The sequence below is a fragment of the Nomascus leucogenys genome, chromosome 3 (assembly GCF_006542625.1).
Source record: "Nomascus leucogenys isolate Asia chromosome 3, Asia_NLE_v1, whole genome shotgun sequence".
Lineage (NCBI taxonomy): Eukaryota > Metazoa > Chordata > Mammalia > Primates > Hylobatidae > Nomascus > Nomascus leucogenys.
Window position 1 is genome coordinate 153,808,934 of NC_044383.1, and position 27,890 is coordinate 153,836,823.

At 50.6% G+C, this 27,890-nt stretch overlaps 1 protein-coding gene across 2 annotated transcripts; it reads right to left on the reverse strand.

The window, feature by feature from the left end:
• Window positions 1–5,176: 5,176 nt before the first annotated feature.
• On the reverse strand, window positions 5,177–27,565 carry DACT2 (dishevelled binding antagonist of beta catenin 2). Of its 2 annotated transcripts, XM_030809979.1 has the most exons (5): window positions 27,058–27,565; window positions 20,511–20,643; window positions 19,519–19,797; window positions 5,599–5,670; window positions 5,177–5,214 (listed from the first exon to the last, which is right to left on the reverse strand). In XM_030809979.1, the coding sequence occupies exons 1-5, from the start codon at window positions 27,313–27,315 to the stop codon at window positions 5,177–5,179; spliced, it is 780 nt and encodes a 259-aa protein (XP_030665839.1). In that variant the 5' UTR covers window positions 27,316–27,565. The 2 variants fall into 2 exon arrangements, with proteins under 2 accessions (XP_030665839.1, XP_030665838.1); XM_030809978.1 differs by lacking the exons at window positions 5,177–5,214; window positions 5,599–5,670 and adding an exon at window positions 16,320–18,515.
• Window positions 27,566–27,890: the final 325 nt, after the last annotated feature.

Consider the following 27,890-nt stretch of genomic DNA (forward strand, 5'->3'; position numbering starts at 1 on the left):
TGCCACAACCCTGCGTCGCAACTCCAGGATCAGCGCCAAGCACGGCTGAGGGGTAGCCCTAGGGTCCTCTGTAGCGCCAAGGCTGCTCTGGCGGTGCTGCAGGAACCCCAGCCACAACAAGCGGCGGAGAACACGCAGCATTCCATCCGGAACCCAGATCCGCACCTGGCAAGTGGAGCGAACCACTGCGGGGCCAGCTGCGGGGGGAGCTGGGGAACGTGGGCACCCACAGGTCTCACAGGCCCACGTTGCCCACCCCGGCCCCCTTGTTACGCTTTACATCCTGAGGCAGCACTAAAACCTATATTTTAAAACAATACCACAGGGAGAGAAAGACTCAGGCAACCCAGCGTCCCAGCTATGCCCACCCCCAAGCTGACCCCCTAGCTAAATGTAGCCTTGTGCATGAGCCCAGGTGAGGCCAGCAGAAGAACCTCCCAGCTGGCAGAATGATAAAGAATAACAAATCACCATTTTAAGTCACTAAGCTTTGGGGTTATTTGTTATGCAGCATTAGCTAACTGAAACACCTGCCTCCTTATCACTTTGGTGTTTCAGTATCTGTGGTCCGAAATCATTAATTTGGGTGCTTGGCCTTTCTCCCTTGACTGCCCACTCCTGCCCAGGGACATTTATTCTTGAAGGCAGAAACTCATGCCTGCTTTATCTCTGGCCATATTTCAGCAGCTGACGGGAGAGGATTGCCCTGTGCCCACAGCCTGAGACCTGATGACACCACTGTGACCTTGAGCATGGATGAATGTCCAAAACCTCTGGCCTTACCACATGCTTGGCCCTGAGAGATTTCTCAGCACAAACAGCGCCAGGAGATGACGTGACATGGGTGGGGAAGGGAGAGGAGTGCTCATCTGGAAGGAAGGGCCTTAGAAACCCAGTCCGCAGCTGTGGCTTATGATTCCTCAGGGACAGGAGATTGTCCTCTTGCTGGACTGGGAGCACAAATGTCACTCCTCCCCAGCCACTGTGACCCCATTGCAGCTCTGCAGATGCTGGGCTTCGCCCCTCTGTGTTTGCATTAAGCACAAATTGTCCCGACTCAGCAATGGGGGTTCTGAATCCAGCAACTCACTGATGTTGACCTTTGAACTGAGGGGATCAGTGCTGGTTAACCCCAAGAAGGGTCTCAAATGAAGCATTAAAGTTCTCCCCTTTCTATCCAAAGCTGATAGATAGAAAGATAGATGGATAGATAGATAGATAGATAGATAGGATAATTTGCTTCTAAGTTTTTCTTTTTCTCCTATTATTTATTTTCTTCTTCGTTTTAGTTATAACATGCTTGTTCATCTTAATCTAATTTTCACTTCCTATATCCTTGTTTTTGACCATCTGGTAAATCACCAAATGCCGATTAAAGAGCTGATTCTAGGGAAGACTGAGCAACCACTCCAAGAGCAATGTCATCCATTGAGGGCTGATCCAGGGAAGACTGAGCAATCACTCCAAGAGTGATACCATCCATGGATGGCTGATCCAGGGAAGACTGAGAGATCACTCCAAGAGTGATGCCCTCCATGGAGGGCTGATTCTAGGGAAGACTGAATGATCACTCCAAGAGCAATGTTATCCATTGAGGGCTGATCCAGGGAAGACTGAATGATCACTCCAAGAGTGATACCATCCATGGAGGGCTGATCCAGGGAAGACTGAGCGATCACTCCAAGAGTGATGCCCTCCATGGAGGGCTGATCCAGGGGAGACTGAGCGATCACTCCAAGAGTGATGCCCTCCATGGAGGGCTGATCCAGGGAAGACTGAGCGATCACTCCAAGAGTGATGCCATCCATGGAGGGCTGATCCAGGGAAGACTGAGCGATCACTCCAAGAGTGATGCCCTCCATGGAGGCGATGAGGCAGGATGGAACTAAAGCACAGTGAGTAATAGCAGGGGAGGCTGGACAAGATGTCTATGGATTGACAGCATTCCGTGGTATTTGCATTGCATGAAAGAAGAAAAAAAATTGTTATAAATTTAAACTTTCTTAAGACAAATATGTGTTTCAAAACATGTAAAAACAACTCCTGAAATAAAAGAAATAAAATATATACTTCTCCAACTAGTAGAGAGAATAAAAAGAATTTAAGAAATTACAATCAGGCCGGGCGCGGTGGCTCACGCTTGTAATCCCAGCACTTTGGGAGGCCGAGGCGGGCGGATCACGAGGTCAGGAGATCGAGACCACGGTGAAACCCCGTCTCTACTAAAAATACAAAAAATTAGCTGGGCGTGGTGGCGGGCGCCTGTAGTCCCAGCTACTCGGAGAGGCTGAGGCAGGAGAATGGCGTGAACCCGGGAGGCGGAGCTTGCAGTGAGCCGAGATTGCGCCACTGCACTCCAGCCTGGGCGACAGAGCAAGACTCCATCTCAAAAAAAAAAAAAAAAAAAAAAAAAAAAGAAATTACAATCAAACTCACATGGGCAAAACGAAGAAAAAGTATGATAATGAGCAAACATAAAATAGGTATTAGAAATAAATTTAAATAAATGCAATGATTGTTAATGAATCTAACTAGTTATTAAAGTGCGAGAGAGAGACACACTTAAAACACAGTATCACGGAAAGGCTGAATGTAAAGGGATATGAGCAGAGCTAACAGGAAAATACAAAAGCCAAAGAGAGGGTGTTATAACAACGTGACAGGCTGGACTGAATTTAGAGAAAGAAGCATTATTAGGGATATAAACCGCCAACGTGTAATGATAAAAAGAGCCATTCAGGAAAAAAAAAAAAAAGCACTTCTAAAGTACAGACCTAACAAGACAGTATTCAACTGTATAAAGCAAAAAAGGATAACATTCAAAGAAAAATGCACAAATCTAGAATCATAGCCACATATTTCATCATACCTGCAAGCAGACAATAAAAATGTACACACATAAAGGAAGTGAAGGGCTCACTTTTTCATAAATTCGGTTGAAACCCTGCCAGCAACAGCAACAACAGGGAAAGTCTCTGAAAACTTACCCCAGGAGATTACAAGGGAAGTCTCAACAAACACAAGAACCACAAAACTACAAGCATCATCAGCGTCTAGTCTAGAGTGTTTGACCCCACAATAAATTAGAAAATAATAACAAAAAGACAATTCACCAAAATCCCTTCGGTTTGGAAGTTTACAAAGAGCTTTTAAATAATTTATGGTCAAATTAGAAAGAACAATGAAAGTACAAAAAAAATAGTAATTAATACCAACAAAAACACTCTATACCAAAGTTGTCGAAGCTAGCTAACATGGTAACGAGACTGAAAACCCATTAGCCGAGCAAACAATTTGGAAACACAGAACAACTCCGAAGAAAGCCAAAAGAAGGGGATAATGAAAGCAAGAGCAGAAATTAATGAAGTAGAATATGAAGGAAAAATAGACCAGTGCAAACAAGACCTGCTTCTTTAGAAAAATGGGCAATATTAACACACCACTGGCAAGACCATCTAAAAAAATAAAGTTAGAAAAAGACAAAAACAATTCCTTTTGTGAAAGGGATAATATTGGTACACCCTGGGCAAGATTGATCAGAGGCAGAAAATGGGGAAAAAAGGAAAAAAAAGCAATGCTACAGATGAAAACAATATAGCCACATCCGTGATAATGACGTTTCAAACCTTAAGAAAAACGCATGTGCAACTTTATGTTACTAAACTTAAAAATTTAGATGAAATAGAATATTTCCTAGTAAAGCATACATTTGCAAGCCGACTTGAAAATACAGAGAGAAACTTGGTGAGACTTAAGCATTTAAGAGAGTAAATGTTCAAAAATTCACAAAAACCCTCTGAGGCCCAGATGGTTATACAATCAGGTCCACAAATTTTGAGTGAACATATGATTCCTGTCTTTTACATACCATTTATTGAAATATAAGAAGAAGAAAACCATCACAGCAGCTTTTATGGGCTGGTTTAGCTTTGGGATGAAAACCAGATGTGAGTATTATATGAAGGAAATTTCATAGGCCAATTTCTTCTATGACCATAAAATACAATCCTAAAAAAAAATTTACAACCTAATTCTGGCAATGTCCTAAAAAGACACATCGTAAATAATCGAATGTCTGGACTTTGCAAAAAAAAAAAAATCCATGTGAGGTGGGGGTGGCCACGTGGGTTTGGGAAATGAGAAGACCGGCCATTGGCTGAGCCTGCTGGAGCTCTGGAGCTCTGGAGCTCATCTTCTCCCAGTTACGTCTAAGTACCTTTAAAAGTACAAACAAAAACACCATAACCAAACATTGTTCATCCTGTGAACGCACGATTGGTTTACAATGGACATTTTGCTAATGTGATTAATCTTATTAACATAGTAAATGAAAAATATCAATTATCTCAAAAAATATTAAATTTTCACACCATTTTGCGATAGTATATATGCACGTAAATTAGAACTTTTCCTAACCTAAAAAGGGTAACTTTTCCTTAACTTATGATAATAGTGTATTTACCCCAAATCACAAAAATTATGAAATTAGAAGGGGCTTTAAAAAATATAAAAACAAGAAAGAACGCTCACTAGCATTCTGTCAACTGCTCTTACTTCCTGGGTGCCGCTGAACATGGTGCTGATGGCTCCAGCACTTCCAGTCATTCTAGAAAAACACACAGAAAGTAGGATTGGAATTTCCAGTCTGTTCGTTAGGGAGAAACCATTCTCGCTTACGTCCATTACTCCCTCACTTCGACTTTCCACATAAAGGAAATTCCACTGACCAGCAGTCCTTTCTGGACACTTCTCTATGGCTCCCACCGGCTCACTGTGGGGAAAGCAGAGTGACTCAGGGGGCAGAGGGGGGCCGAGGATGTCGGGAGAAGAAGCTGGGCCTGTGGCCAGGACCTGACTTCCAGCCTGTGACTGGTCAGTCAATGCGGCCCCCAGCTTGGTGTAGTGCTCTGTCATTGCTGTCTTGAAATTCTTGATAATTTTGTCTTTGAACTTGTGTTCTGTAAGTAACGTCCCCAGGGATGACAGAGATTGCTTGTGAGTAGAGGAGGTCCATCCAACACGCACGTCTGCTACTGCTTCTTGCCTCCCCGTCCCCACAGAGCACCCACGATGCCCATGAGCACAGACCTGCGATGGCAGCTGTGCAGCCACACCTGAAGCACACACACAGCGAGCATGCAGCGTTTACCATTGAGCAGAACGGGAGCTGACAGCCTCAGAGGCCACACTCTCCTCGCAAACCAGAACCTACATCTAACACAGAGAGAAGGCAATGCCATCCTGAGAAACATGAGTGCCAGGAGCCCCGTCACATCTGTCCCCGAATGCTTGCCATTTCACTTGGGCAGGGTGTGAGGACACAGAGGAAAGGGGAAGAGGACGGCCACGCTCCTCCCCTCCTAATCCTTCCCTACCTGTCAGCGAGCTGGAGGTGCAGCCTGTGGGCGGAGCGTGCACGTCGGGTTCACCTGGAGCATTGCAAGGCTCTGCTAAGAATGTCCTTCCCCAGTGCTATCCCTCACCCCTCCCCCTCCCCCACAACAGGCCCCGGTATGTGATGTTCCCCTTCCTGTGTACCCTAGAACTTAAAGTATAAAAATTATATATATATATATAAAGAAGAGCATCCTTCCCTGCCTGTCAGTGAACTGGAGGTGCAGCCTGTAGGTGGAGCGTGCAAATCGGGTTCACCTGGAGCATTGCACAGCTCTGGTACGAACAAAATGCAAATGTGCGTACGAGCTACAGAACACACCATGCAGCGTCAATGATTCTGCGATTCCGCAGCTTCAACGATTCTGTGATTCTGCTGCTTCAACGATTCTGCATGCAACTTAGATTTTATAACACTAGCCTGCAGTATAAAGACAAACAACAAAATTCATGCCCATAATTTAAAATTTTTAATTTTCTATACTTGGAATGACATTAAATAGCAAATACACATCCTGACAAGTTGAGGAAGAAACCGTGGCATGAAAGGAAGATGCTTTATACTCAAGTGCCTTTCACAGCACCGGGTCCTGCTTGTGGAACGAGGGGCTCGGCATCTCCGCTTTGGTGCTGAGTCCTAAGCTTATGCCGGGGCCCTGGCAGCAGCCCTGCCCTTTCCTCCTCCTCTGCTGTTGGGAGCCACTCCAACTGTTCTCCTGAGCCACGTGGGCAGCTGAGTGACAAGGCCCTCATCCCAACAGGATCTTCTGAGGATCAGGTGGGCAGATCTGTGAATTCACGGCTTAATATTGGATAGCCCACTTTTTTGCAGATATAATACCAGTATTTTCTCAAATAGAATTGATAATATAACCTTTGGCTGCTTAAATTTTGACTTTGCTTTTGCTTCAGAACCTGGGTAGGAAAGAGGAGTGTTATTTACTGGGTTCAAACAGACACTCTGCCTGGTTTGACTGCAGTCACTGAAAATCCAACAGAACCCACAGGCAAATTCCTAAAACTAATGAGAGGGTTTAATAAGGCTGCAGGATACAAAATAAACACAGTAACATACATACAGGTGCATGCACCTAACTTAAAATTCCAATTTTATTTATTATACAGAAAAGGCATATAGGGATACATGTAAGCAAATATGGGCATAATTTTAAGAAAAAAATTTTAAAATTTACTGAGGTGCATAGAATAGAACTAGGTTAACTGACATGAAGACTTGTTATGGAGATAGTCGTAATCCCCCAAGTCAACCTATAAATTTAAATGCAATTCCATTAAAACCCAACAGAGGCTTTTCACCTGACAAGATGATCCTGTGATTCACACACAGGTATAAAGAGCCCAAATGGCCAAGACAGCATTGAAGAAGAAAAGCTGCGATATTTGGCTGAGAGTCGTTATCAAGCTTTATTCAAAAGCTGCAGAATTGACTTATTTGTCACTGGAAGATGAAGAAATAAACTGTGAAAGAGAATAGCTGTGTCCCCAGGAGGAGACCTCACGTACATGACGCCCAGAGAGCCGGAGTCAGCACAGGCCAGTGGGAAGGAGCAGATCCAACCACAGCGGTGAGAAGATGGTTATGGAGGACAGGCACCCAGAATCAGGAAAGAGCAGATCCATCCACAGAGGTGAGAAGATGGTCATGGAAGACAGACACCCGGAATCAGGGAAAGAGCAGATCCATCCACAGAGGTGAGAAGATAGTCATGGAAGACAGACACCCGAATCAGGGAAAGAGCAGATCCATCCACAGAGGTGAGAAGATGGTCATGGAAGACAGACACCCGGAATCAGGAAAGAGCAGATCCACCACAGCGGTGAGGAGATGGTCATGGAGACAGACACCCGGAATCAGGAAAGAGCAGATCCATCCACAGAGGTGAGAAGATGGTCGTGGAAGACAGACACCCAGAATCAGGGAAAGAGCAGATCCATCCACAGCGTGAGAAGATGGTCATGGAAGACAGACACCCGGAATCAGGGAAAGAGCAGATCCATCCACAGCAGTGAGGAGATGGTCGTGGAAGACAGACACCCGGAATCAGGAAAGAGCAGATCCATCCACAGCGGTGAGGAGATGGTCATGGAAGACAGACACCCGGAATCAGGAAAGAGCAGATCCATCCACAGCAGTGAGGAGATGGTCGTGGAAGACAGACACCCGGAATCAGGGAAAGAGCAGATCCATCCACAGCAGTGAGGAGATGGTCGTGGAAGACAGACACCCAGAATCAGGGAAAGAGCAGATCCAACCACAGCGGTGAGGAGATGGTCATGGAAGACAGACACCTGGAATCAGCAGCAATGAACCAATAGAAAAGAGAGGCCAAGTACACACCTTTGGGATCCGACTGTAATTAGTGGTGGTATATCATCCTCTCCTGCCACCCTCTTATGTTTATTGTAACAGCCAAGAAGGATGCTAAGTGTCGTGCTGGCACCAAAATTCAGCTGGAGGTTAGCTTCTTCCCTAATGTAAGAGAATTCCATCCATTCCTTCACGTACCTTCATGTGCATGCAATGGCCCTAGCATAGCTACTGTGGAGATTACATGTGAATACACACATAAACTATGGTCTGTTCGAAGAGGCTTACACTCTAATTGTGAGCTGGGACCTTGGGCAACAGATTGGTTTTGGAAATCAGAGGCCTGAGGTTAATTTCAGACACCTCCACATGCTGGCTGGGTGGGTGCCCTGAGCAAGCCAACTATTCATTTCGGCTTTAGTTCTTTTAGCTTTAAAATACAGTGTAGATATAAAATACCCACAACATCTACCTCACAGGATTGTCATGAGCACCAGAAGAAGATTTTTGTGGAAATACTTTGTAAATATTAATTATTAATCATACATACTTGTTAAAAATAAATAGTAGATAGTAAATGCCAGCCACTCACAACAATGCTATAAATCTCAGAGTTAATGAACATGTCCCTTAACCCAAATAGTTAACATTTTCTCAACTACAAGTCCCTGAGAGTCCTTTAATACATTACTATTTTCCCTAAATTATTTGTGGAAAATTATATGTAAAATAATCTTCCTATTAAATAGGGTCTCATATTATTACCTCATCTTCCTCGATAATCCAGTAGCTGGTGCAGGTCTCCCCAGCTTAGGCATAATTTGTTTCAGTTGTACCAGTACATGAAGAAGTTAAATTCCTTCCACATGCTTGGTGTCAGCTCTCCTAAGCACCTGTGCTTCTGTGATCTTTCTGAGACGAACATACGTGAGTTCTGTGCTCACAGTTGCAAATAAAGACAAACTCTAAGGATCTGCCTGACTCTGGGTTCCATAATCTCCACTGTTTCTAACAGTTTGAAATTTGGTTAAATAAAAAGGATATTTGACAGTGAATAAATGAATATAAATAAAATTTAAATGGTATTCGACTCCAGGCACTGTTCTTCTCATTGCTTGAATTTTGTGACTCTGAGTGACGTGAAATGCCTTCCGAGGACTCACAGATCCCGGCCACAGCTGGGCAAAACAAGGCAGGTTTAGAGCCAGCAGACACACAGGCTGCTCATGCAAAACACGGATTTGCTTTCAGCGAACTCAGCGAACCGAGTCCCCACATGCCAACTCCTGGGCACTGCCCAGCTTCTCCAGCATGCCGCCGTGTGCTCCGGGGCCGCCGTGCCCCTGAAGGCTCCATCGTCGGACGGTTCTACAATAGCTTCTTTCTATACCCAACACAAACCCGTCATTGCAGGAAGTCCCTAGAGCACCAGCCCACCTCAAGGATTGACAGTGGAGGCCAGGTAAGAAAGCCGAAAATCAACAAGGAATGCCGGGCTCCGTGAAGGAGGGGCCATGTGGCTGTTTCTACAGGGACCCTCAGGGTCACACAGAGACTCGTTCCAGGGCCGGGGGACACCATGCACTTTGGCTGCAGGACCCAGTGGGCTGAAAGAATGTCTTCTGGGCAGACCTCAGAGACCCCCCGTGAGGAGTGTTTTCCTAAGGCCAATGCGCTGGAGGCACCGAGGGCCTTCAAACACTGCAGAGGCTCTATTGCCTTTTCCTAACGATGGCCAGGGCAGCCCTCACACAAAGGGGTCCCCCTCACTGCTGCTGCAGCCCAGCACCAGGACAAGTGCTACGGGTGGGTCAGTGCTGGGCAGCATGTGGGAAATGACTGTGTCATCTCAGCCTTGGGAGCGTCCCTCCAGGAGGGGTCCAGGACAGGAGGAAGGAAGCTCTCTCTCTCCAGTGCTGACACAGAGAGGCCTTGACACGGAACCAGACACTTCCTGTCACCCAGGATGGAAGATGCATTGCAGGAACAAACATTTGAAATTCCAGATAAGTCCTCAAGTAGGGTGAGGGGTGGCGATGGAGGAGCGTCATTCTTAAGGAGAATGAAGCTTTAGTTTAGCAACTAAAGTCATTGATTTGCTGTTCTGTCCTGCTGTGCGCCCTGCCCTTGCTTAGGAGACTGTAGCCGAAAGAAAAATAGAAATAAAATGTAATTAAAAATTCAAAAATAGAAATTAAAAGACTGACTAGAGCATTATTTCTGTAAGAATATTCTGATTTCAATAAGAACTCTCGGCCGGGTGTGGTGGCTCACACCTGTAATCTCAGCACTTTGGGAGGCCAAGGCAGGTGGATTACGAGATCAGGAGATTGGGACCATCCTGGCCAACATGGTGAAACCCCATCTCTACTAAAAATACAAAAAATTAGCCGGGCGTGATGGCAGGTGCCTGTAATCCCAGCTACTTGGGAGGCTGAGGCTGGAGAATCGCTTGAACCTGGGAGGCAGAGGTTGCAGTGAGCCGAGATCGTGCCACTGCACTGCAGCCTGGGGGACAGATTGACTCTGTCTCAAAAAACAAAGCAAAACAAAACAAAACAAAACCTCTCATTTCTTGCTGGCGATGGAGAAGCAACGCCGTGGAAGAGTCTCCGGTTCTCTTGGAGCCCATTGTTGCTGTTGCCTGTGACAGCGGCCAGCGGCCGGGGTCTCCAGGGGCCGAGCAGCCCTGAGTTCTGCATTGTCTCCTGCGGCAGCCACCTGCGTGGTTCTCTCTCCCAGGCATGGAGTCCCCACGCCCAGACCCTGAGCCAGGCCCCTTCTCTGGAACTTCAGCCTCCCAGAGAACGGGTCTTTCTAAAACACAAATGTGATTACATTCTCCCCTTACACCTCTGCTTCTGAGGAACTGAACACACAAGGGTCCAAGGCTGGATCGTATCTAAGAGCAGAACTCTGACCCACACCTGCCCAGAAAGCCAACTCCTTTTCTGCAATACACAGCCCAGGAGGCCAGTGGCCTGGTCAGGCTTTCAGGGAGCCAGATTGCCGTCTTTAGTGACAGCCCGGGAAGCTCAACAGTAACTTCCGTGACAATCAGCTCCGGAGGGCCAAGACTTGATCAGTCCTGACAGCTTCCTAATTTTTGTCCCTGCTTCCAACTTGGGACCAACCAGAGAAGGCGAGATACGCCCCCAGGATGCCCGCTTCTCATTAGAGCTCTGGTGTCCCCAGAGTCTGGCCTCCAACAGCGTACAGCTGGGGCTCTGTGTGTTCACAGGAAGCTTCCCTGTTGTGAGCATCTCTGCCTGCCCAGCCCACTCACTGCAGCAAGCCCTGAATAAACAACCTTTGTTTGTCCACACCCAGTGGCCTTTGTTTATTCCACACTTCAAAGCCTGCAGTGGCTGTTCCCCTTGTCCCAGGTGGAACTGGGAGCTATGGGATGACCCACAAGTCCACACCTGGTGACTGTCCAGCTTCACTCCTGGCTCTGGGCCCGCTCTCCTCCCTGAATTGCTCCTGCACCATCTCTCTCTTCTTCCCTCCACTCGCCTGTCTTCCTCTCCCCACCCCCTCCGCCTGCCTCTTCCCAGACCCCCATCCGGCCCCTCACTGCCCAGCTTCACCGCCGCTTACCTCTAAGCTTTTAGAGGTTCACTGCTTTCCGTCTCCTTAGGAACGCCCAGTGTCAGGTAGGACTCTGCTGTCCTTGGGTTATTGATTAGTCAGCTTGTCTATCCTTTCCTGGGTCTGGTCTCCCAGCGGTTGGCAGCCGGGGCTGAGTCAGCAGCTGTGGTATTACAGCCATGCTCTACTTCCACGAGCAGAGAGCTAAAATTCTGCTCCAGCTGGGCCTCCAAATGCAGTGCTGTCCCCAAATGTGTAAGGAATGTTGAATTGTGGTCCTGTAGTCTTAGCCATATTTTTGGGACCATTTACCCACCACTGCTCTTGCTATATGCATAACCTGTTTTCAGACAGGACTGTTTTCATAATTCTTTATCATTTCCAGGGCACCTTTTGATGTGATTGCATTTTCTACTCCAGGCCATAAAAGCTGCAGCAGCATTTAACTCAATTGAGGTAAAAATAATTTGGATAGTTGCACCAGCAAACATTTCAACTATGCAATAGCTTGATTTTATTTAGTGGGATTCAGGAGCCCATGGCTATGTGAGGGAAGGGTTTGCAGCAGGAGGGAGGGATAAGTCTGCCTTAAGGAGCCCCAGTGCTCGGAGAGGAGGGGAGGAGCCCCAGTGCTCGGAGAGGAGGGGAGGAGCCCCAGTGCTCGGGGAGGAGCCCAGTGCTCGGGAGAGGAGGGGAGGAGCCCCAGTGCTCGGGAGAGGAGGGAGGACCCCAGTGCTCGGGAGAGGAGGGGAGGACCCCAGTGCTCGGAGAGGAGGGGAGGAGCCCCTTTCTGTCTGCACTTCCCAACCTTGACTGCACAGGCAGCCACCCAGTGAGCTCAGCACATTTGGTAACTGAGTGAATGAAAGAACACACCCTGTGTATGGCTTTCACCAGCCAAGCCCCCTCTGAAAAGGGCTGTGTCTGCTGGATAGTGGCGGGGCCCATGTGACATGATTCAGGGCCTCGGTGTTTGAACATGCCCAGTTTACAGCAGCATTTCAAAGCCTAGCAGGGCCAACTATGCAAGTGATTGAAAAAGACAGTCAACAAATTCTTGTGGACTTTAATCTTTAAAAATAAATATATTTTTTATCAACCATTTATAAACTAGGCACCATCACATTAAAGCCACATGAAATCTGTATTATATAATAATTTTGCCCTTTTTTCACTGATCTTTCATTTATTGGCAGATATTAAATACATCCTTGACCTGTAAAGTGGGACTGCGTTAAATCCATTCCAGATGCGCTACCGTTTTTCATCAGACTTTATGTATTTATTGTTTAGGATCCAGTAACTGTACAGAACCTCGGATTCTATCATAAGAGGGCTCTGCTATGGTTTGCATGTGGTTTGTCCCCACCAAAACCTCTGCCGAAATTTGAAATTTGATGCCCAATGTGGTGGTATTGGGAGGCGGGGCCTGGAGGTCTCTGGGTCATGGGGGCAGAACCCTCATGAATAGACCAACACGGTCCTTCAGAGCTAAGTGAGTTCTCGCTCTGGGGGAATGGCCTAGTTCCCAAGAGAGCAGGTGCTTAAAAGAATGGCTTCCTCAGCTTCTCTCTCTTGCTTCTTCTCTCACCATGTGTCTCTTTACACACACCCAGTCCCCTTCTGCTTTCTGCCATGGGTAGAAGCAGCATAAAGGCCTTATCAGATGCCACTGCCTGTCTCGAACTTTCCAGCCACTCATATCATAAGCCAAATAAGCCCTTTTTCTTTTTCAATTACCCAGTTCTGTTACAGCAACACAAAATGGACCAAGACAGGCTTTAATTATTCTACAAGCTGGAGCAAGAGGATGTAGAGAGAAAACTTTGCTAGGGTGCCCACTTATATTCCTGAATTTGATCAGTAATGATACGCTGTTTTCTTCAGTGATAACGTATGATTTGCTAAAGTAGGTTGGGACATTTTCCCTGATATTATAATTAAATCTTTCACAAATTCTTATAATTTAGAATTCCTGACATATTTTTTACTTTAGCTTAACTTTAATTCTGTATCCTTTTATTTTAGGGTAGAAGAGGATAGGATATTTTAGGATAGAAAGGAGAAGGAGAAACTTTATCCTGTCATTTTTATTTATGTTGAAGTATGTTTATTGTAAACGTGCTAGAAGTTAGTTCCAAAGACCCCGGAAGTCAAATTCTACATTGTCTACTTTTTAATCCCTTGAGAGAGAGGGAAACAGCTCCTCTGTCTTCCCACGCACTTGAAGCCTGCCCCCGTCATCTAATCAATCACACCCTCATATGACAGGCCACGCTCTGCCTTAGTGTGGGCTTCCTGGTTCGTTTCTGCTTCAGTGTGAGTGGTTACAATTATGTCTGTTTAGAGGAAAAATATGCACAGAACATAAGACATTCAGGAGACGAATGTTCACCACAGGGCATCTCCATCCATCCTCTTTCTGCGCGCCTGCCTGGGCCACCCGGCCTTCTTGCAATATCCCCGTTCTCTGAATTCACAGTGCTTAAGACTCTGCCACGCCCATCAGCGCCCTGTTGTCAGCCCTCTCAAAAACGGGCTTCTTATGACTGGCGTTCTAATAGTTAGCTCTGTGTTTTAAAGCATTTCTCCAGGCTGCTATCTGCCCTGGGCCTGCACGTGGCATCTGCCCGCTTTTCCTGGTGGTGCCTGGGCGATGTTTGCAGAGGGATCAGGGAGGCTCACCAACTCTGCACACTATAGGGAGGCCACAACCTGGGCCGACTCACCCCTTGCCCCTACTGTGGGGAGCACAGGCAGACGTGGGTCCCATTTTAAAACTGTCAGCTTACGCCTCCTTCCAAACCCTGAGGAGCTGTCAGCTCCTTTCGATGAAGGAGGAAGCAGACTCAGCCAGGCTATGACGGGGGCAAGGCGGGATGGGAGCTGGAGCCAGAGCTGTCCTCCTGTCCTGGGCTGCCTGGTCCCGCAGAACACTGAGCGCAGCCAAGGAGTCAGGGTGCCGGGTAGACGGGGCAGGAGGGCAGGGGACCCTCCGAGGACCCCCATGGAATCTGTGAGAATTCTACTTCTTTACTCCAAAGCTACTGGAGAGTAGAAGAGCATTGGCAAGGCCTTGGGCCTCGGGCAAACTGAAATGCATGTTTGGGCCTCCACAGGTAAAAAGGGGGAGAAAGAGAGAGCATCAGAGAAGGAGAGAGAGAGAAAGCAAGAGCCAGAGAGCACATTACTGAGGAAGAGAGAGAGGATGGGGAGACAAGGGAAGGAGAACTATTGATTAATTGATTGACTTGGACTGTCAGATCACTGAGGACCCTTCCTGCCCCCGATGCGACGGCTGCATTTTGTCTGGGGTCTGCATGGTTCTCCTGGTCAGCTTGCAGGGCTGTGCAGAGCAGGCCGGGATCCGCTCGGCTGGAATGCATCCCTCCAGGCTGCAGGTTGGAACCTGAATGTTTAGGAAACCACGCCTAGCTTTCTAAAAGACGGGCACGGTCAGAAAACCCTGAGGAGCCCAGACCCACTGCACTCACTCCCCTTCTGGGCTGATTCCCTGTGATCTTGGCCTGCAACAGGGAGTCTGAGCTCCCTAGAGCTGTGATACAAGCTAGGTCACCACAGAGGACGAAAGGGAAGTTTGCACTTTCTGGATAGTGCACTCAAAGCTCCTGTGAAAAGCACCAATGAATGAGCAGAATGTATGACTTAATAGAACTTCCTAGCCGTGTCTTCAGCATGGTCAGCTACAAAGAAACGCATGGACTGAGGCTGGGCCCACAGTCCTTAATGAGGACGGGGACTCAGGCCACAGGGCTGTCGTCACAGCCTCACCTGCTAAGTGATCCTGGAGAAGCCACACTTCGTTATAAAAATGTGGCCATTTTTATAAAATACCCTGTGAATTAACTTTTACAATAAAACCCCCATCCATGAGTGGGTTTGAATCATCCTTTTAAATTTCAATGCAGGTTTTTAGAAAGCTTGAGGAAGATTCTGGCCTTCTGTTAGGAAGCAGATTTCAGGAAGGGCAGGTGAAATTGCACACAGACGAGCTCAATGGGTGTTGGAATCTGCTCTGACCCCTGGGAAATGCTTGCATTTTCTCGTCGTGTGCACAGAGAACAGACCCTGCCTCCACCATCTTCACTGTCAGGAGCTCAGCAGCAGCCTCCCCTCACCTACGCTTTGTTCGGGATGTGAAGTTCCTCACAGGCATCCAAAACCAACTCCTTGTTCGAGGAATATTTCACGCCTCCTTCCAAATCTACCCGTCTTCCTCTGGTTTTCTGACTGGCTTCCTCCCAACTATCTTGCCCAGCTGCATCAGCCCTGAGGGGCCCAGGACGTCCGAGGGGACTTCAACGGCCTTCTCCACCTTCATGTAAAATTCTTTTAATCTTTCAGGAGAAAGCTGCTTTCTGAATTGAAAATGCTGTGGCCCTCACCAGGCAGCTTACCTGAAAACACTGCTATCTTTCTTCTTGAAAAATTGAGGAAAATTCTCTTTGGAAAAGTAAACACCAAAAAAAAAAAATTTTTTTTTTCCCCCAAAACACTTTTATGCCCTTTTTTTCTTTCTTTTTTTTTTTTTTTGAGAGGGAGTTTCGCTCTGTTGTCCAGGCTGGAGTGCAGTGGCGCAATCTCGGCTCACTGCAGCCTCCGCCTCCCGGGTTCAAACAATTCTCCTGCCTCAGCCTCTCGAGTAGCTGGGATTACAGGTGCGTGCCACCAAACCCAGCTAATTTTTTTTTTTTTTTTTTTTTTGTATTTTTAGCAGAGACGGGGTTTCACCATGTTGGCCAGGATGGTCTTGATCTTCTGACCTTGTGATCCAGCCGCCTTGGCCTCCCAAAGTGCTGGGATTACAGGCGTGAGCTACCGTGCCTGGCCTATGCCCTACTTTTTACACTAAAACCAGAGTTTAGTCTCTACTCACTTATAAGGCACCTTCCCCACCCAAAGCTGGCGCGTGCTCTGTGAAGGGCAGGCATGAGGATTATGGTGCCCCTACCATGTGCCACGCAAGGAATCAGGGAGGAAGAGGTTAAAAGAGGGGGAAAAAAGTAACTTTTATTTGAGATCATGGCATAATTTGGGTGTTTGTGTATGCTGACAGCTTAATGTGGAGTTTAAACTCAAATTCAATTTCCAGCACAGAGTTCTGCAACCGCCTCTTTAAAATGCTTTTGGGGAGGAATGGCCAAAGGATTGGGAAATGCTTCCCCCAGCCAGAGGGGAGTGAGGGCAGGGGAAGGCCATGGGGGGATGACAACATGGAAACGAGGCGCCTGCCGGGAAGCAGCATCCTGGGCAGACCTTGAAAAGAGATGCTAGGTCGGCCGGGGAGGCTGCTGGCATCTGAAACCAGAGCTCTGCATGGAAGTCTTTGCTGGGGTGGGGACTCACGGCCGTACTCCACAGGGCAGAGCCCATCTGCGGGGACTCCTGTTAAACGGTGGCCTCGGAAGATAAAGCGACTTGGCAAGATGACACTGACACCCAGACATGCACGGGACACTGCGTGGAAAGGGCCCCGGTGTGCAGCAGGCTTCTCCTGACGCAGTCACTGCGCCTCACACCATGGTCATGACCTTCAGGGCCGTCGGCTGGAACCTGCGGATCTTCTTTTTCAGGGCCTTGGAGGCCTTAATACGGCACAGCTTGGGCACGGGGGACAGGAGTGGCCCTGAGCTGACCGGGACCTCCTGGGTCCAGGCCAGCTCCACGTGCCTGGCCGCCACATAGCCCAGTGCCGGGCCACAGTCCCTGCTCTGGGTGCCGCCCTCCTCGTCGCTGCTGCTGGACTCATGGTCTCCGAATCGGTTGGTGGTGTGGTCGCTGGACTCTCCTTCACTGGTCTCTGGGATGACTGACGGGAACCGCGGGTCACACTCGGCCGAGTGCTTGGAGGGCTCTGAGTCGCTCCTGGTGTGGGCGTCCTGGCGGACTAGCGAGGGCCGGCCCCGGGCCTGTGGGCCACCTGCTCTCCTGGCCACGGGCCTGGGGGGCTCCAGGTTAGACTCAGGACAGCCGGCCGGGTGGGTCTGGGCCGAGATCTCCACAGTGGACTGCCAGCGGCGATGCTTCCTCCTGGCCACTGAGGTGAACAGTGACGCCTCAAAGGGGAACAGGGCTTGGGCTGAGGTCCGGGGGCTCTCCTGCGGGGCCACCGCCAGGGGGACGAGGACAGGCATGGGGTAGAGGGTGGACTCGGAACAGGAGCGCCCGGGTGCCTCCCATGCCAGGGCTGGCCTCTTCTGGAGCCCGCCCCTCCCTGGGGGCCAGTGGGCAGGGTCCCACTCCAGGGATGGCCGGGGGGCTGCACGGGCTCCCTCAGGCCTGTCCAGTAGAAGCGGTGGTTGCCTTGCAAACCTCAGCACCTTGTCCGTGGGCCTTCTCTTGATTTTTTCAGCCTTGCTCTTGGGGGGACCCATTTTCAGACTGGCAGCAAAGGATGGGTGGGCAAAGTGCCCAGAGGCCGGTGAGGGGCTCTTGTTCAGCATCCTAGATGGGGATATGATGTTGCCTCGTCCATAATCCTGAGCTGAGGGTGACTGCTGGGCCTTCGAGCTGGGAGAGGGCCGCGCCATAGTCTCCCCGAGGACGCAACTGTTCAAGGGCTTGGAACCCTCCTCTGGAAGGCTGCCAGGGTGCTGGGGACCCTCAAGGGGCACGGATCCCTGCTGCTGGGGCCCGCCCCTGCCAGCACCCCTGCTCTGAGCTGGCCCTCCCTCGTCCTCCCTCCCTGCGGTGAAGACCAGCAGTCGCCCTCCACCGTCTGTACTCCAGCCACCCTGCCTCTGTGGGAATGGGGATATTGCATGCCTTAGAGGTCCCTGTTCTCCCCCGCTACCCTTTGCTGGGGTCTCCCGGCCCCACAGATGCAGCAGCCTGTCGATATAGGCTCTGGCCCTGGCCGGGCCAGCCTCGAGGACCGGCCCAGTCTGGATGGTGTTCAGACCTGCGGGGCCCAGGGGGCTCTCTCTAGGGGACAAGGGGCCACCTCTCTGTGGGGTTTCCTTAGTCAGGACAAACAGGGGGCTCTGTAGAGCCACGGCGTGCAGGGGGCTGGGGTACGGGTACACCTCCCTGCCGCCCTGGGACACCAGGTCCTGCCGATACTTGGGGTCTGGCACGTGCAGCGGGATGTCCACTCCCTGGCAGAGGAGCCGGAGGAGCTCGGCGTCCGTGCTGGCTTTCTGGAGCCCTGTGTCCGCCGGCAGGGCTCTGTCAAGATCACCTGGGAACGAGAAAAATGAACAAACACGTAACTACGGAGAGGATTTAGTGCACTGTTGATTTCATTTCATGCGTGGCAGCCGGGAAGGAAACGCTGCTCATTCACTGCTTTGAGGAACTCCTGGGTCCCACGGGAGACGGCGACTCACAGTCACTGGGGTCAGCGTTTAGACACAGGGCGTGGGGCAGACGGGAATGCGTTTAGACACAGGGCGCAGGGTTCCATTTGCATTTAGACACAGGGCGCAGGGCCCGTCTGCATCTAGACACCACGTGGGGCCGTTTGCGTTTAGACACAGGGTGCGAGGCCCTATTTGCGTCTGCAGCGCAGCCCCCTCAGCCTGTTCTGACCCTTGCCCTTGCAGGAGAGCGCATGGGCAGTGAGAATCGCCAGTTCAGCGCCCTCATTTCCCTGAGGGCTTGGAGGCTGGAGAGGCCCCGCAGCGGTGGGTTGGAGCCGCAAGGGAGGCCAGGGGCATGAAGTTGGTCCCTGAAGATGCCCTGGAGGAAACCACGGGGCTTCTCAGTAAGAAAAGACCGAATGGTTATTACTAAACCAGGCCTTGTACAAGTAAAACGAGGCCAAAAATGACATCTGTGCCCTTGGAGACAGTCTGAAGACAACTACAGCCCCTCCTGGGCCAGCGGGTGGGATCCAGACGTGAGCCCGGTTCTCTCCTCACCAGCGCTTTCAACCCCACTCTCACTCCAAACACCAGTGGATCCAGGGTTTTTGAAGGACTTTTTTAAGCTTGCTGATGTCCATTTTAAATACAGGGAAAAGTGCTGTGTGTTAGAAGAGCTGGAGGTGATGCACACGGCTGCGTTTGATTCCTGCCTCCATCCAAACCACCACATGGGCCACGGAGGCCTTCCAGCGTCCGTTAGAGCCTGAGAGCGCACTCCATGTAGGGTCCCCGGCTCTGCCCTCAGCAGCTGGGGACTGCACTCCACCATCCCCTGTGCCTGAGATGAGACCCCCACCTTCCCTGGCGGTTTCTTACCTGTAGACACCGGCCTGGGCCAGAATGTGCCCCACGGCTGGCCTGCATCCTCCACGCTGCCCGGGGGCCTGGCGCCCTCCTCGGTAGCCTGGGGTCTCCACGCCGGCACAGTAGTCTCATCAACCGACCGGGGCCTCCAGTCCCCCATGCTGGGCCTGGCCTTGTGGGCCTGGGCCACAGGCAACAAACTGCCGAGTGAGGGAGAGATGTGGTCACTGCAGACGGAGGCACAGGACGTGGACAGAGAGCAGGATCCACCGTCGCTCATCTCGTAGAAGCCTGGACAGAGCAGACAAGGCGGGTCAGTGACCCCCATCCAGAAGAGCCCAGGGACCCCTCTCCTCCCGAGCTTGTCACGGCACAGGTGGGCCCTGGGGAGCCCCTGAGCTCAGGCTACCGGAGGCTGTGCGCCATCGTCCACACGGCCGGCCTGGGAGAGAGTGGCTCAGGTGAGAATGTTCAGGATTCTTCCCAGGAGCTGTCAGTGGGTGGGTCAGGGCCCGCTCCACCCGTACTCTGCAGCCCTGACCCTCCCTCTTCCTGGCAAGTGGTCCCTTTAGCCCTGGGTGGTCGATGCCTGCCTAAGGGGTGGCCTCTTCCTCTGGATTTCAGCCCTTTTACAGGCCTCTGGCCCCTGTCTCTCTCTCTCTCTCTCTCTTCCCTGGTGCCTGCCAAATTGAGGAGGAGCCCAATCTGGGGAGGTGCTTCAGCCCCAGGCCTCCTGAGTCTAATAACGTCACTTAGAAAACAATGTGATTTTTGCAAATTAAAAAAATAAGAGCGAGGTAGCCAATTAATATATATGCCCTGAGAAAGGCTTCAGTGTTGCCTCCTAACTTTCAGATCAGCCTGACGAAGCGGCCACCTCCCTGCACGGACACTGGGAGACCTGGAATGGCATTTCAGCCCGAGAGGGGCTGGTGGGACAGGCTTCACCTCTGCCTGTGCTTCGTGGCTGCCCCTGTGTCCGGGAGGTCAGGGCGCCCTGGTACCTGAGCTGGGCCTGCTGTCGCTGTCCAGGGCCTCCCCTGAGGCTGTGCCCACATCCAGCTGCAGCTTGCTAATCTGCAGGTCCAGCTGGTCCAGGTGGGTCTTCAGGCCGATGTCCTGCTGTCTCAGCCGGGACTGAGAAGGGAAAGAAGAGAAAGGCAACTATGGTACCTACGGAAAGCAAAACTTAAGACTCAAAGGGGTGAAACATGCATTGTGAGTGCAATTTCAACTCCCAAAGTCCACATGAAATACATCTTCTAAATCCGGCAGCTGCCTCTGCTCACTCTGAAGCAATTTCCATGCTCCACTGTCACAAAAAGAAAGGTCTACTGACACCCATCCCCCTCCACACATACACACACACACGTACACACACATACACACACATGCACACACACGTACACACATACACACACACATATACACACACACACATACACACACGTACACACACATACACACACAGATACACACACATATATACACACACATATACACACACATACACACACACACATACGGGTTTTCTCCAGGTCAGACTGCTTTACTTATCCTCACTTTTCAAATTATATTTCTTTATAAGGATACAGAATACTACAGCTTATGAGTGAAATCAGGATCAAAAACAACACTTCCTTTTGGAGACTGTAACTACCTGCACCGTCTATTTTGCTGCGTTTTTCAGCCTGCGTAAGGGTTTACTCTCCTGTGCTAACGCTTTACGCATCTTATGCCTGGCTGCAGTGGCGTCCTTTCACTCGGCCGCCTTCGGATCCCTGGTGCCTGGGGAGTACAAACCTTTTGACTCTTCAAGAAGGTAAGAAAGTCCCTTGGAAAGAAAGAAAAGCTGCCCTTCACTAATAAGTCCCTTCTCCTTCTCTGGTAGAAGAAGTAACATTTTGAACCGTTACAGGCTTTGGCAGAGCTACCAGGGGAGAAGGTTCTCAGCAAAACATGGAAAATGTCAGCTTTACCTGGAATAAATGCAGCTTGAAAATCGGCCTTCAGGATCTTTTGTTTTGTTTTGGAGACAGGGTCTTGCTCTGTTGCGCAGGCTGGAGTGCAGTGGTGCGATCACGGCTCACTGCAGCATCCACCTCCCCAGGCTCAGGTGATCCTCCCACCTCAGCCTCCCAAGTCTCTCGGACTAGAGGCATGCACCACCACGCCCTGCCAGTTTTTGTATTTTTTGTAGAGACAGGGTCTTGCCATGTTGCCCAGGCTGGTCTCCAACTCCTGGACTTAAGTGATCTGCCTTCTTTGGCCTCCCAGTGTGCTGGGATTACAGGCATGTGCCTGGCCAAGGGACTGTGTATTTAGAAGTTTCCAACACAGCCCTGCCCTGACAGGCTGCGCCTTCTCCCGGCCTCAGCTTCCCCAACTCTAAAGGGCTTATGATGAGCATGTGTGTGTGTATACATGTGTGCGTGTGTGTGTGTCTTTCTTTCCATTCTAAAACATTTCTTGTTTTGATGAACAACTACGATTAAGGCAAATAATTAATGAATGTAATTATGTGGTTGGTTCTCTTAAGAAAATGATTAATTATATTTCAAATTTTACGTGGGAAATGAGGAGTTCCCCTGAGCCCCATAACCTGGGCCTCAGGGAATTACTTCAGTAATTTCCACAATATAAGAAATCATTACAAGAGAGAGGCAGGTAGCAATGGTTTCCTGTTCTGATGAGAGAATGACTTCTCAGATTTTCCAAACGCAAGTGCCTACTATCAGCACGGGTGAGGGGACGGAGGCCGGGCTCAACCCAGCACACAGCACACAGCTTCTGTGCCAGGAGCAGACCTCCTCCTCCAGGACCCAACTCAGGGAGCTCCCAACAACCTCCAAAGTTTGCACAGTGACAGAATCTGAAGCCATAATATTTTTGTTTTTAGACAGAGTCTCACTCTATCCCCAGGCTGGAGTACAGTGGCGCGAGCTCAGCTCACTGCAAGCTCCACCTCCCGGGTTCAAGCCATTCTCTTGACTCAGCCTCCCGAGTAGCTGGTACAGGCGCCCGCCACCACACCCGGCTAAGTTTTTGTATTTTTAGTAGAGATGGGGTTTCACCGTGTTAGCCAGGATGGTCTCGATCTCCTGACCTCGTGATCCGCCCGCCTCGGCCTCCCAAAGTGCTGGGATTACAGGCGTGAGCCACTATGCCCGGCCTCTGAAGCCATAATATTATCTGTGAATGCGAACATGACAAAAACCAATCCTGAATTTAATCAAAATGTTATGCTTCCAGAACCACCCAGCTTCATGCAAACACACTGGCTCCTTGCCCTGCACATTTTTACACAGGTAAACCGCTATCCAAGTGAACAGCACCACCTGCCAAGCCTGAGCAGCACACGCAGGTGGGCTCTCCCACACCAGCTATGCAAAGAGGAAGCCTGGATCCAAACAACGGGGCCGGGTGGATCCTTACAGCACAGGATTTTTCTTTTTCCTGGCGTAAAACAAAACCCATGGTACCGACAGAAAATTAAGTTCCTTCGTGAGGCCACACCTCAATGTTTAAAAGGATCTATGTGCTCTGTCCTCTTCCAAATCACACTCTCCTTCTTCTGAAGGAGGGGAGCCCCTACACCCCAGCCAGCTTTGTCCTCCTTCCCCAGCCCCGTTCCCGCCCCCATGTCTGTGCTGGGTTAATTGCTTTGTGATTAATGTTTGGCCAGCCAGGCCTTCAGTTGCTGGTTTCTGATTAATGGTCGAGGGGCTGCAGGACGCACAGAGCTCTCAGGCACTCACAGGTTATTTATTACGTCCTCAGGTCCTGTCTACGTCTGCAGGACTCCACCATTCAGGATTTACACCATGCTTGTAACCCTGACCACCGTCCCTAACCCCGACTGCTGTCGCTAACTTGGGGTTTGTATGACTGTGCTTTTCATTAACTCTTTCTTAGGGTCAGACATTGTGCTCACAGTCACAAAATATATGTGGCCCGGAAGGAGGAGAGTCCACTGCAAGGCCAGCCCCAGAACAGTGATCTCCACGCATGTCCACGATTGGACCGACCCAGTCCACAGCAGCAAGCGAGCCCTGGATGGCCTCCATGCTCCACTTCCCCCTGCAAGTGTTCAGGCTAACTCCAGGCAGCCCCCTGCAAGCGTTCAGCCTAACTCCAGGCAGCCTTGCTCACGGTGTGCTCTGGGGGCATCTATGCCAAACCCCTGGGCCTGGGGAAGGGGCAGGAGGGCCTGGTATAAAGGCGCTCACACCAAGCCCCTCCAGGCAGTGGGATCAGCCGGCACCTGCAGACCCCGGCTCCAGGCCCCAGTCATTTCTCGAGACTCTACCAGGTAAGCCTGGGAACCTGCATTTTAACAAGCTTCCCAGGGACCACACAAGTTCCTTAAGACAACAAAAGTTTGAGGATTTCTATTCCGGGGGTGCTGTTAAAAAAAAAATAGGTTAATCCCTTTCTTTGAAATGCATTCTTTATGCACCGCAAGAGAATGACCTGATTTCCACGTGCTATGCCTTTTCCGTGGGCAGGTCAACAGTCCAGCCATCGCAACACCTTTATGGCACATGTGGAGGATAAACATGAAAAATGCCTTACTGTTCAGGATATGGAGATGGGATCTTAAACACCTCCTTTCTATCCCTGAGAGCTAGAATGCACAAAGGAAACATTCTATGCCTGAATTCCAAGGCTAGCTATCCCCTCCACTCTGGAAAGAGGTAAACACTATTACCTAAGTTTAAAAGAGGTCTATCAAACAACAGCAAAAGGGTCCCTGGTTCACAGACTGGACTCCTGGATAAAAAGCAGCACTGAAGCCCCTTGCAGGTTTCTGGAGATGCCTGGCCCTAATGTGTGGCCTTGAGCACGTTCTCACCCTGCCTCCTTTGGTTCCCGTGTGCTCACAAAGCAAGCACAGTCGGCCCAAGGAAAATGCCAGGCATCGTGTTGATGCGGCAGAATCAGACGTACAGCTTGCTCCTGCAGCATGGAATGTGGGAAGCTGCCAGGGAAAAGGGATTGTCGCAAGCTGCCACTTTCAGAACAAGTCATGACCAGCAATGTCAAGACGGGGAAATTCTTCAGGATAAGATTTCACTGCAGACTCCCGGAGCCCTTCTGTGTCTCTCCCCTTGTGGAGAGAGCGCCCACTGGTGAAGGATGCGGTTTTTGGTCTACTTGTGGGCCCTGAGTTCCAGGGAGTGGATGAAGTCCTTCGATCTAGGGCTTGTTGGGGAACCTAACCCTTATGAATATGGGAATGGCTGGCACTTCTTGGGAACGACAAGTTGCTCACAGACACACATGAGGATGCAGAGTCAGCCCTCTCTGGATTGGCCACGCAGCAGCAAACCCACTTGGGTCGGAGGGCACGGGGATCTCATCACCTTAGAAACCCAGAACAGGGAGATCCCAAATTCTGAAATCATTTTCCCTTTTGTTGCAGCAATACAAGTCACTCATTTATTTATTCAACAAAATCCTGCTAAGCATCCTCTACTGCACTCTGTTTTGTGGCACAGCAATTGAAAAGGTGCAGCACATTGCGAAAAGCCTTGAAGTGATGAGTGCTATTTTCCTGACTGCTTAAATCCCTGGAAACGCTAACAATCATTCTCACCTGAGAATTCCTGTAGGCTAAAGCTGCTCAGAGCCTGATAAATGTTCTTCCCGCCTTCACACCTGAATGATGACCAATGGCCAGGTGGGCACCAGGGTGGGCGGAGGGGACTCTGAGTTAGCCGGGAGCTGCTGGAGTGTGTAACCGTTCCAGCAAGCAAGGCTTTTCATTGTATTCAACACTATAGAACTGCTATCACTCCTAATGCTTTTCCCTGTAAGAAAAATGTAAAAGTGTTAAGCCCTGGGCTGATGTCACACAAATTCAATTATTCTTCTCTTTTGATCACATAATCCATCCCGAGAACAAAGTTTCAAAACAAAGTCTGCATGTTCCTTCTGGTCCCCACATTAAAAAAATAATAATAAAATAAACAAAAAACCTGTTTGATCTTCTCTTCCAAAAGGCTACTTGTAATTAGAGGCTGAGCACTTGCAAGTTTGATTTGTATATTTCTCAAGCCGAGTTAATCATCACCTGCACTCTCACCCCCTTGACAGAACAGTTGAAGCCAGCATCTCAGCAGCACCTCCCTTCCCATCACATGTGTGTAACACATCTGTGGTTGTCGTGTGCTGAGCTGAGGTCACGCAGAAGCTGCGATTGTCTGGGTGCAAACACACAACAGCATCTCAGCAGCACCTCCCTTCCCATCACATGTGTGTAACACATCTGTGGTTGTCGTGTGCTGAGCTGAGGTCACACAGAAGCTGCGATTGTGTATGGTGCAAACACACAAACGACCTAAACAGACGGCCAGGATTTGGTCACTGGGTGAGTAAACAAAGTCTGTACACAGCTACTTTCCTCTTAGGAGGCATCAGGGGCAGAGTTGAGGGCCCAGGTTAATCCCACACAGTCTGCCACCTCCGTCTTCCACAAGGTCAGGAGATAACGGGGATCTTGGGAGGCGTCCCAGACACTGGACTTCCTGATTCTTTAATCCAGAAGGGTTTGCTACGTTAACAACCTGGCTGAGCGAGCGAGGCAGACGGTCATGCCGCAGCTTCACCTGGGCAACATTTAAAGGCAGTGACTTTTAACAGGACAGACTTAAATTTCTAATGTAAAAGAAATTTCACTTAGTGTAACAGAGGTAACACAAGTAAACAGATATCTTTCTCCAGGCTTTTTAGTTTGTCTTTAAGAAAATACAGCAACTACGTAAACGCCTGTGAGTTGTTTCCAGTTAAGTTTAACAAAATCATACAAAAACATAATAAGCAGAGGGGTAAAGACTGGAGTTCCTTTCATTGTGTGAAAGGAGGGGTTCAGAGCGCCCAGCGAGTGCTGAAGAGGGCCCGTGGCAGGGAAATCAGAAGAGTCTCTCCTCTGGATCAGAGGACACGCCTCTCCTTACAGGTCAGGTCACATTTTAAAGTTGAAGAGGCCTTTGTCAGTTACATGCTTTCCCCCAATACTTTATTACAGTGACGCGACCTTAAGAAACATCAGCACATTCCTGAGGACAAGTTGGGGTGCGCTTTACCACGTGGACACTGTTGCCCCTAACCCAAGACAGCAGGGGGGACCTGGTCCCCCCGGGAAGTGATGCCAGGATCCCGAGCCGACCTCCGCCAGGGGAACGCCAGTCAGTACCTGCAGGTCAGAACAATGCTGTAACTAACGAACAGGGTGTCTCTCCCAAATCTGCCAGCTTCGGGATGCTGGCGTGGGTGGGCCGCATCCACGCAGGGCGGAGCGCGGGCTGCAGCCCGGGGCAGTTTTCAAGGTCCTCACCTGTGCGCTTCACCTCTAGGCACCTGCGCGCGGGGCCTCCGTGTCCCCCTCCTTGGAGACCGAACTGCATTCCAATCAAATCCCAAAGGACGACCCCTCCATCCATCAGACGCCCCCGTCCCACTAACACACAGTCGCGGCCGGCACCAGGAAGGAGCAGCGCCTGTGGCCCGCACACCTCGCAGCCCCGAGTCCCGGCGCCCGGTCCTTACCAGCTGCTCCTGCAGGGCGGCCAGCGCCGCCTCCAGCTGCTGCTCGGGGCCGTGGAGGCCGTGGGGGCCGCACGGCGTGGCGGGCGCGGGCGCGGGCGCGGGCGGGGGCTGCAGGGCCAGGGCGCCCCGTACCCGCTCCTGCTGCGTGGCGCGCAGCCCCTGCAGCTCCTGCAGCCCCGCGAACGCCGCGCGCAACCTCGCGCCCAACCTACGCCGGTCCCAGCCCGCGGGCCCCGGGGGTCCTCCCGGCGTCCACATCGCCCGGGCAGGGTCCCGGCCTCCGGAACCCCACGAGCGGCACCGGAGGCCCAGCGCGCGCGGATCCCGAGCTGTGTCGCGGGTCCTCCTGCGCCTCCTCTCTCCGCCCCCGGCTCCGCAGGTCGCCAAGGTGGGCTGGAATCTGTGGCCGGGCGCGGAGGGCGGGGTCTGCACGCGCCCCGAGGTCACCGCGGCCGCCCCCGGACCCGCCCCGCCGACCCCCCAGGGCCCCTTGCCGGCTGCGGGCAGGGCGGGCGCACCCAGACCCCGGGGCCAGCTGAGTGCGTCCGTGACTTCAGCGGGGAGGGCCAGCCGGGAGGAGGAGCCCGGGGGAGAGGGGCAAAGAGGCGCACGTGGAACAAAGGCGGAGAAAGGGCTTGTTAAGGTTTTAAAATGTTTATAAAGATAAATTATTGGGACATTATCACATTGCAAGGACGGTGTTACCATTACAGACGCAGCAGAGATTTCAAAACCGTATCACTCACGTTTCCCAATGGGTATCTGCAGTTTGGAAACCGCACCTTGTTTTGGTTTTCTTTTTTTTTTTGAGACAGTGTCTCGCTCTGTCGCCC